The 10,413-nt window shown below is 42.8% G+C and overlaps 1 protein-coding gene across 4 annotated transcripts; it reads left to right on the top strand.

Moving 5' to 3' along the window:
• Positions 1–2,038: 2,038 nt before the first annotated feature.
• On the top strand, positions 2,039–9,719 carry LOC123149814 (uncharacterized). Of its 4 annotated transcripts, XR_006474853.1 has the most exons (4): positions 2,039–2,497; positions 6,642–6,724; positions 8,632–8,696; positions 8,788–9,714. XR_006474853.1 is itself a non-coding variant. In XM_044569553.1 (3 exons), exons 1-3 carry the CDS (start codon positions 2,125–2,127, stop codon positions 8,635–8,637), a joined length of 462 nt encoding a protein of 153 aa, XP_044425488.1. In that variant the 5' UTR covers positions 2,039–2,124; the 3' UTR covers positions 8,638–9,719. The 4 variants fall into 4 exon arrangements, 3 of the variants coding, with proteins under 3 accessions (XP_044425488.1, XP_044425486.1, XP_044425487.1); XM_044569553.1 differs by having other exon boundaries at positions 8,632–9,719; XM_044569551.1 differs by having other exon boundaries at positions 6,642–9,042.
• The last annotated feature ends 694 nt before the right edge of the window (positions 9,720–10,413 follow it).

Below are 10,413 nucleotides of genomic sequence, written 5' to 3'. Positions count from 1 at the left end.
TTAAGGGACAAAAAATATACTTTTCCCAAAATTAAAAGGAACTCACAAGGCTCGAACTTAGTAATGCACTTCAGTTCCCAAGCAAGGACTTGAGAAAAAATATGTATGTATTATATTTTTTGAGTAGTGAGTGTACATGTATGGCTAAACAAATATTTGGTGTATGGGATGGGGGTTGAGTTTGAAGAATATGCTGACAAGGCCAAGGACACGCTTCTCCGAAAATATAATTGGGCATCACACACTCCGATTGTCCACTCTTATTGCTCTGTATTCGCATCATATATGTATTTGCTAAGAGCGTGTCAAGAATGAGAAGATCTTCTCCGTATTTGTTCGATGCGGCTTGATAGGTGACACATGTGCCTCTTTCAGAATTTTCGGGTGGTACCTGTCGCCGGCAGGTGAAGGCACCGGTGGATGCGCTACCGCCGAATGCTACACACGATGTCTTATACGAAGACGTCAAGTCATGCCTGCTACCAGCAGGTGATGCACGGTGGCTCTGGCGGAGGTGTCTTGTTTAGCCTGTTGCTATTGGATCGAAGATGGTGCGACAGTAGCGGAAGGCAGGCGGTATTGGGCGTCTTTGTCTTCCATTGTCTTCTCCAAAGGTATCTGGCTATCGAGAAGTCAGTAGACGGATAAGGGCGGATGGTACATACGGCTTCAACGACGAGTTTATGCACTCCAGTGGAAACACAAGATCTCTAATAGGGCCATGTCGACGCGCGCCTACATCGCGTCTTTGTTGAAGGTGATGGACTGAAGCTTGGCTTTAGGGATGACAATTCAGAGTTCAACCTTGTGGTGGACTTGCCATCATCGACACACGTGCAGCGATTCTTTCTTAAAGTCGTAGCCTAGGAGTTGTGTATTTTTTGTTTCTAATGTGTCTTGTAACATAGGGTTAGTGGATATCTGGGGGAGTTACTATCGCGAGGTATACAGGCTCGGGTTTGTTTGCCGCTTTATTTCCGGGTCGAGGCTGTTCGGCTGCTGGATTTTTTTTCAATAATATATGGCTGCATCGTTTTAGTGCAGATAGCCTTCTTATTGAAAAAAAGAAAGTAAAAAAAGAAAATAAAAAAACAGTGAAAATAGACTAGGCCATGTACTGAGTCACGGGCTGGGCCAGTACTCTCACAAACAGTTAACGGCCCTTGTGGTACCATCGTTTGGTGGTTGGCCTCGGCTGGGCCTCCAGTTGGCAGGACGACGAGGGCGGACGGACGGGACTACTCCCGGCGACGGCGCGGGGAGCTCCTCCTCACCGGCGATAGGCTTGCCCCTCCACCGTCTCGAGTCTACCGCGCACCGTGCCCCACCCGTGTAACTCACATCGAGCTCCCCTGCTTTGCACTGTACTGCAGCTCCGGTATAGGCGCCAACGGAGATCCCAACGGATCCAATCGACGGAGGCTCAAGAGAGTATTTCTAACCACGCTCACATAAAAACCGACATGGCCACAGTCATGATACCGACATATACCGTGCTGAGCATCTCTGTGCTGGATGGAATTAAGGCCTCGACATTCACATCGACCCAAGGCCAAGGGAAAGGTAGCATCGGCCATCATTTTCTTTCTAGGAATCCATCGCTAGCTACTACCACATTCACATGGAACAGACGAATTGCTTGCTATTCACTGTTTTGGATGGATCCGGAATAGCTTCTTGGCTAGCAACGAAACTGGTTACTTGGCCACACAAAAAATATCTTTGATTGGGACGGGGATGAAGATTGTTTGGCTCTTTTCTAGATGGGAATCCTTTGGCTGCAGCATACAACAATAATTGAACGGTGACAGCTTCGCCTTTGCCTAGTCACCAGTCAATCTGGTACAGTTTTTCTCTGAACTGATCAGCTCCTCGTGTTTGGGTGTATCAACGTTGTTGCTTTCTTGATGGGAGCCATGACAGCAATGTCACAAGGTTCATGCATTGTGGCTTCCCAGATGGCACATGAATGAACGGTTGAAGCAGTAGTGCACCACGCTATAAAAGGGATCCACCAGACCCTCTTCTCACTGCGCGAACATAAACAACACACAGCCTTTGGTACCATATCCACCACAGCACAAACTAGACACTTTTTCCCTGTCCGCCCCAGCCCCATAGGAGATGGAGGCGGCGATTGGCCTCGCCACCGGGCTCGTCGACAGCGTGCTGACTCTGCTTTCCAATGAGCTTGTGGGGGCGTATGTTGCTAGCGCTGAGCTCGGCCTCAATTGCAGGGAGATAAAGCGTGACCTGATGTTCACGCAAGGACTGTTGCACGAGGCTCAGAGAAGTGGCGTGGTTGACAACCACGGTCTCCAAGGGCTGATGCAGGAGCTCAGCACCAAGGCTGACGAGGCTGAGGATGCACTGGATGAGCTCCACTACTTCATCATCCAGGATGATCTCGACGGCACCAACTATGCCGTACCGGATCTGGGTGATGAGCTTCGAGGTCATGCTCGCCATGGTCGGCTTGCTCTTCGCCACACTATTGGTAACTGCCTTGCATGCTTTTCTTGTTCACATATGCATCGTGACGATGTTACTAATAATCCACACATCGCAACCAATCCCTATTGTGATGGTCGAGATAAGTTGCCATTTGACAGAGTGGAGATGTCTAAGAAAATCCAGTCAGTGGTTGAGGAAATACACTCTTTATGTGACCCAGTGTCCAAATTACTCAAGATAATTCCGCAGCATAGCAGCAACAGTCCATTTGTCACCCTCAAACGGCCTCTTATAGGATCAACCACTGTACAAGATAGATTGTTTGGAAGGAGAAATGTGTTTGAGCAAACTATAAAAGATATCATCACAAATAGTAGTGAGACCCTTTCTGTTATTCCTATAGTTGGTCCGGGTGGTATTGGAAAGACAACCTTCACCCAACACCTATACAATGATGAAAGGACTCAACAACACTTTCCTGTTAGGGCTTGGGTCTGTGTGTCAACTGATTTTGACGTGTTTAAGGTTAGCCAAGAGATCCTTAGCTGCATAGAAGGAAAGAAAACCGTAAACCAATCAACAAGTTTAGATCAGATCCAAATATCCATCACGCGGGAACTCAAGCCTAAAAGGTTTTTAATTGTCTTGGATGATATATGGGAATGCAATAGCCAAGGTTGGGAAAATCTGCTAGCTCCACTCATGAAGGGCGAGGCCAAGGGTAGCATGGTTCTTGTCACAACTCGGTTCCCGTCTAAAGCTGATATTGTTAAAACAACTGACCCAATAGCACTGAAAGGCCTTGAGCCCGATGAATTCTTCACATTCTTTGAATCATTTATATTTGCTGGACAAAAACCTGAGGGTTACCATGATGGCTTGACTCGTATTGCAAGGGATATTGCCAAGAAGTTGAAGGGTTCACCTCTAGCAGCCAAAACAGTTGGTCGAATGTTGAAAAAGGATCTATCTTGGGAATATTGGATGAGAGTACTTGAAAACAATGAATGGCAAAACGAAAAAAATGCTGATGACATTTTGCCATCTTTAAGAATTAGCTATGATTACCTTCCTTTCCATCTAAAAAAATGCTTCCCATATTTTGCCTTGTTCCCTGAAGATCATAGGTTTAAGAATTTAGAGATTATATATTTTTTGATTGCAATCGGAATCATAGACAAAGATGAGAATTACATGGACGAACTAGTGGACAATGGTTTTCTTGTGAAGGAGAATGATGATCGGGAGGATCAATATTATGTATTGCATGATCTATTGCATGAATTAGCACGAAATATTTCATCAAAAGAATGCCTCAATATATATAGTAGTGCAAGTTTTAGAGCCATTTCCACCCCAAAATCTTTTCGTCACTTGTCCATCACCATGAAAAACAAATATGATGGGAACTTCACGGGAGAAATTGTTAAATTTAAGAGCGATGTAGACTTTGTAAATTTGCGTACTTTGATGATTTTTAGAGGACATGCAGGAACTATTGATGTGATTTTGAAAGATATTTTCAAGGACATAAAAGGTCTTCGTGTCCTATACATAGATGTCGAGTCCCCAGAATATTTCCCACACAACCTTTCAAAATTTATCCACCTCCGATACCTAAAAATTACAAGATATAACTCTAGCTCACAAATGACTTTGCCTAGCATATTATGCAGATTCTATCACTTGAAATATTTGGACCTAAGTAGGTGGTATGGTAGTGATAAGTTGCCTAAAGACATTAGCCACCTTACCAATTTATGCCATTTATTAGTAACAAAAGAACTCAATTCCGATATTCCTGAGGTTGGAAAGATGAAATGCTTGAAGGGGCTTAGAAAATTTCATGTCAAGAAAGAGAGTGTTGGATTTGAATTGAGTGAGTTGGGTAAGTTAACTGAGCTTGGAGGAAAACTCAGTATATATAATCTTGAAAAGGTGGCAACCCAAGAAGAGGCTACAAATGCCAAACTGGTGTCAAAAGCTGATTTGAAAAAGTTGGAGTTACTTTGGGGCACAGAACACGATCAGGGAGAATCTGAGGTCCTTGGTGATAGTACAGAATTATCTGATGTTATTGATGGTCTTGAACCACATCCAAATCTTCAATCACTTGTTATTAAAAATCACGGTGGCTCAATCTGTCCTAGTTGGTTGTGTGGTTCCATTGGCCTACTAATGCTGACGTCCCTCTGCCTAGAGGATGTTTCTTGGACCATTCTTCCACTTGGGCGTCTGCTACATCTCACGTCACTCACATTGAGGAATATTCCTAGACTTGGTCAGATCATATCTGGCTCTTCTGACATTACAGACAGAAGTTTTTCGCGGTTGAAGAAGATTGTCCTTGTTTGGTTGCCAGAATTAACCGAGTGGGTTGGGACGCTTAATGCCCATTTGTTTTCAAGGCTTGAGTTTGTACTTTGCAATGGATGCCCCAATCTGGGTGCTTTGCCCTTCTTGCGGGAGGGCTCTGCCTCTTATACCAGCCTGTCGACACTTCGAATTATCAACTGCCCCAAGTTGTTCCTGCCCTCCATGCCGGTAATTCATGGTTGTATGGAGCACCCTGAACATGACTTGTCTTTGACAAGGCATAGTGGCGCTTTTCAAGTTGCATCAAAATTTACATGGGCGCAACTCCCAAAGCTAACCTCCCTTAAGGAACTTATGATTGTAGAAGATCCAGGCTTTCTGTCAATTTCTCTGCTCTCAAACCTTACATCTTTGACAAGTCTAAAACTTGAAGATTGCGAGAATTTGGAAGTAGATGGGTTCAATCCTCTCATCACAGCTGTCAACCTCAAGAAACTGGTGGTCAACAACATGGGACGAGATCGTCCTCGCTCTTTAGCAGCAGAGATCTTTTGTCAGAATTGGTTGTTGCAAACAAGACCAAACAGTTGTTGCCTGATGCAGGCTGCTTTCAATTGGATAATTTTTCAGTGGATAGCAGCTCGGCGGTGCTGGTTGCACCCGTATGCAGCCTCTTCGCCGCTACTCTCCACGAGTTATACATCCGGTTTGACCAGCGGGTTGAGAGCTTCACGGAAGAGGAAGAGAATGCGCTTCAGCTCCTCACCTCCCTCCAACAACTGTACTTTTGGAATTGCCCAGGTCTTCCATCCCTCCCTCGAGGGTTACACAGACTTTCTTCTCTCGAGCTTCTATCAATCGATAGTTGTCCAGAAATCCAGTTACTGCCCAAGGAGGGCCTCCCCGCTTCCTTGCAAGATCTATTTGTAATGAGATGCAGTCCTGAGCTAACCGACCAAGCCAAGAATTTAAAAGCAACATATCCAGGGTAGGTAACTAACGAAACCTCCCCGCAGCCAAGCATAACTAGCTGTTGTTACCAATTTATTCTCTTCTCTCTACTACATATATATAGTGCTGATTTATATATTCCGTCAGGCTTCCTGGAACAGCTACGTGATACATGTCACATGCTCAAATTGCTAGCTGCAATGTGGTACCCTTGTAGAGATTATGGATCCGTGAACTTACTTATATACATGTAAAAGTAGCAGCTATCTACCTCTTATTGCCACCTATATTTTGTTGAAATATATTGTCTCATTAGTTCGGACTTTTGGATGAGTTGGCTGGAGCATGAATTCAATATCGTATCCGAGCCAAGAGGTCTTGAGTTCAAGACCCTGCCAACGCAGTATTAAATAAAACGATTCTGTGGCCTACATCGATCCCACATTTAAGGACTAAAATAGCCTAGACGTGAGGGGGAGTGTTGAAATATATTGTCCGCCTCCCTCCATCATTTCGGATTTTTGAATGAGTTGGCTGGAGTATGAATTCAATATATTGTCCGCCTCAGTCTACCGTGCGAAGGCCTTTGGCCATCAAGTCGACAACATTGTGTCATTCACCGTGAGGCAATGATGTTTGACTGTTCCATGGCAATACTCCCTTTCAAGAGTGTCATTTCCTATATTCTTCAGTGCCTATGATGAAATAGCTATGTGACCATTCATGTAGTAAGTGGCACCGCTTAATTATATGTTTGACCTGTTGTATACATTTCCGTGTACTAGAAAGCGAGAGAATATTTCTGTTAAACATATCCTATGAGAAAATTCATATAACACCGAAGGTAATATATCGTGGTGCTTTTCTTGTAATTTGGAATGTGGTAATTATCCTAACCTCCAGGCTATCGAATGTTGCAGGTCTCAGAGCACAAAGGTATTTTCATCGATGGCTTCCTTGCAGTACTGGTCGATTCTCTGGTGCATGCAATTGCTTCCAGGTGGTAAGTGCTCCATCTTGTTGGATTAACACAAATTTTTGCTTAGCCTTTTTTTGTCCACGCTAAAATATGTATATGCCAACCGTGTGGCAGATTGCGAAACTGCCACACGCATCCAACGCCATCAATTCTCTTTCGATTTCCTTCCTTTCCCGCACGACCTCCCGATTTCTTTCCTTTCCCTCACATCCTCCCCCGATTTCTTTCCTTTCTGCATGTCCTCCCCGATTTTATCGGGCGCACCCGCTCGTGCCTTCCTAATTTTCGTAATTGTCATTTTTGGCCCTACATGCCTTCTTAATTTTCAGCAAAAATAATGCTTGGACTAGGATTTGATCTCTAGTCCACATGTAATTAACAAATGGAGCTAACCGCCTCACCTATGGCACTCATTGTTGAACATTCTAAGGAAAATACTGTTTTTGACATGTTTTTGCCTTTAATATGTTAGCACTGAAAAACTTTTTGTTTCAAGCATCGTGGCAACTTTGATCATTGGGAATAAATTTGTTCAACCCGCCCTCCGGTCATTTCTGTAAATAGCATGATAACATTCACGCCATAGACCTGATAATTTAGATACAAACATCGTGGTAACTTTAACCATTAGGGAAGATAAATATGAAAAGATACCCGATAATTTATGTGTAAATAGATGGTAATATACGCAGCGCACATCTGATAACTGAGGTAGAAGCACCATGGTAACTTTGACCGTAGGGAATTTTTTTTTTTGAAAAGATACTCCGGTACCTTCTGTGTAAATAGCACGGTAGTATACCTTCCTCCCCTGACATTTTTATGTGTAAATAGTATGAAGACATATGCACTGCGATAACTAAACACCATGATAAGTTTTTGACCCGTGTGGAGGGGGAGGGGGATTTGTTGAAACATATCCCTGATAAATTTTGTGTAAATAGCATGATATTTTAAGCACTACGGGCTTGATAGGTTACCTAGAATCACCATGATAACTTTTTGCCCCGGGAAAAAGTTGTTCAAAACATTCCCAATAATTTTTGTGTAAATAACATGATAATATAAGCACCGCATAACCGATAACTTGCAATATAAACATGATGGTAACTTTTTTACCAAAGGAAAATAAGTTGTTAAAAACATACACTCGCCTCGCGCGTGGGCCTCTTGGATGAACACAACACATGGCGTGCTACGGGAAAGTCACATAATGTTTAGTGTCATGAGGGGCACAAGTGCTATAGACGTGATAAGTTACGCAAAAACATTATGGTAATTTTTGAGCTATGAAAAAAGCTACCGAAACACACCCAGGTTTTTAGGTGCAAGTACCATGATAATATATGAACCGTAGACCCGGTAACTCATGTACAATCCCCCATGGTAACTTTGACCGGGGGGAGGTTGATGTACATATACCATGATAACTTATGTGTAAGTACCACAGTATTTTACACATCAAAGACCTTATAACTTGTGTACAAAACACAGTGGTAACTTTGAAGGGGTGTAGTTGTTGAAGCATAGTACCTGATACATTCTATGTAAATAGCACGGTAAGTTATGCAACACAGGCCTGATAACTTGCATACAAATATCATGGTAACTTTGTCCTGAGGAGAAATCATGTGGTAGACGTGAAGAAGTGACAGTTTTCTCGAGGGTGAGCGCCCGAGATGTGCGGGAGAAGCACGTTTCTCGCGCGAGCCTGCGGGGTCATTTGGGAGGAGGCGAGGTAAAAAGACGAGGGATCGTATGATACTTTAAAATGAAAGAAATAGATGTGTGACAGTTTTGCTTATATGGCACATGTGTGCCAAATATCACATGTTTTCGTGCAATATTGAAGCAGGTTTAGTATTTGTTCTTTCAGTCCATTTCCATGGTATCCTTAACATATTGAAGCAGGTTGAGTACATCTTGTGCAGATTTGATATATGGTTATGTTTCATGGTCAACCTCAACCCTCAGAGTTTCAGTTCTAGCTTAGCAGGTTCGTGTGTTGACTATGAATGAGCAGGTGTCGCGATTCACGCCTTTAGACATGTTACCTTACATGTGGATGATGGATTCTGTGGTTTCAGGTGCGTGTGTGTCACCATGTTGACGAACCTGAATCATGACGAAGAAGCTATATATGGCGAAGGAAGCGACTAACCACCAGTCGACTGGTCGCTAACCATCAGATCCGCACGATACTTTCGATGGCTGAAACAACGCTTCACATCTATGTGCAATCTCGCATGCAGCGTTGCGGTGCAATCTCCCATACACATATTTTGGTTTGCATGGAGTGCACGTCCTATTGAACCCAATTAATAATGCATGCATGTAGATAAGAAAAAAAGATGATGTCAGCAAAGATTCCATTAGAAATTAAACTTCAAAATGTTTTGTAGCTGAAACCGTTGGTCCGATTAAAAAACCGTTTTCACATAAAAGATTCGTCGCGACGAAACCTTCAAAACTAAATCCCATGTTGGTATGTTTCGATGATTTTTTTCGGGTGAAAAGTTACCAGACCTAGGCTAAGTAAGTTATCACCTGTGTGGTACGTCAGTTACCATCATGTTTACATGGAAATTACCGGGGCGTAAAAATTGCTCCTCCAACATTCTCTCCTCATGCAAAAACAGTAGAGCACAGAAAACCTGATGTAATTGTAAATCCTCACTATTTCGAAAATGTTTTATAACTCAAACCGTCAATTTTGATTGAAAAATCGTTTTCACATAAAAAATCCACCACGATGAGAACTTCAAAACTAGATCTCGTGTTGACATGTTTAGATCACTTTTTTGGTCAAAAGTTACTGTAAAGTTATCAGTTATGTTATATGTATATTAACATGTTATTTATACAGAAGTGACCAGAGATGTGTTTTAAACGACTTCTTCCCCCTGGGTCAAATTTACTGTGGTATTTATATCTAAGTTATCAGCTCCCGGATGCATACATTACCGTTCTATTTGCACATAATGAACCGGGGTATGATTCAATAAATTTTTATTCGGGTATAAAGTTATCGCGTTGTTTATACCTAAGTTATTAGGTCTATGATGTGTGAGTTACCATGATATTGACAAAAGTTAACGAGGTATATTTCATCAACAACCCTCCAGCACTCCTCATCACCGTCTCCAAACTTACCAGGACTGGGGCACATAAATTATCTGATCTACGATGTGTGAGTTATCATGTTATTTACACAAAAAATTACCATATGTTTCATCAACCACCCTTCGCCCATCCAGTCACCGAATTTACCAACGAGTGGGGTACATTAATTATCAGGTCTATCAAGGTGTGAGTTACCGTGCTATTCACATAAAAGTTATCGGGGATATATTTCATCACCCCTCCCTCGCAAAAAGTACCAGGACCGGGATGCATAAGTTTCGGGTCTCTGATGTGTGAGTTACCATGCTATTCACACGAAAGTTACCAGGGGATACTTGATCACCACCCCTCACCCCCCACACACACCAAAGTTATCAGGTCTATGATGTGTGAGTTACCATGATATTGACAAAAAAGTTACTAGAGGTGTATTTCGTCAACAACCCTCCCCCACCACTCACCACCGTCGCCAAAGTTATTAGGACTGGGGCACATAAGTTATCAGACTGTGATGTGTGAGTTATCATGTTATTCACACAAAAAGTTACCAAGGGTATATTTCATCAACCACCCTCCCCCCACATGGTCAC

This window comes from Triticum aestivum, chromosome 7A, assembly GCF_018294505.1.
Source record: "Triticum aestivum cultivar Chinese Spring chromosome 7A, IWGSC CS RefSeq v2.1, whole genome shotgun sequence".
In the NCBI taxonomy this organism is placed as follows: domain Eukaryota; kingdom Viridiplantae; phylum Streptophyta; class Magnoliopsida; order Poales; family Poaceae; genus Triticum; species Triticum aestivum.
Note: the sequence above shows the minus strand (reverse complement) of the source record. Positions and strands in the feature narration are given on the sequence as shown.

Excerpts from the sequence above, each read along its gene's own strand:
- LOC123149814 (XM_044569551.1), top strand. The coding sequence starts at position 2,125 with ATGGAGGCGGCGATTGGCCTCGCCACCGGGCTCGTCGACAGCGTGCTG. Across the intron at positions 2,498-6,641 it reads TGCTCTTCGCCACACTATTG|GTCTCAGAGCACAAAGGTAT; the intron begins GTAACTGCCTTG and ends CGAATGTTGCAG.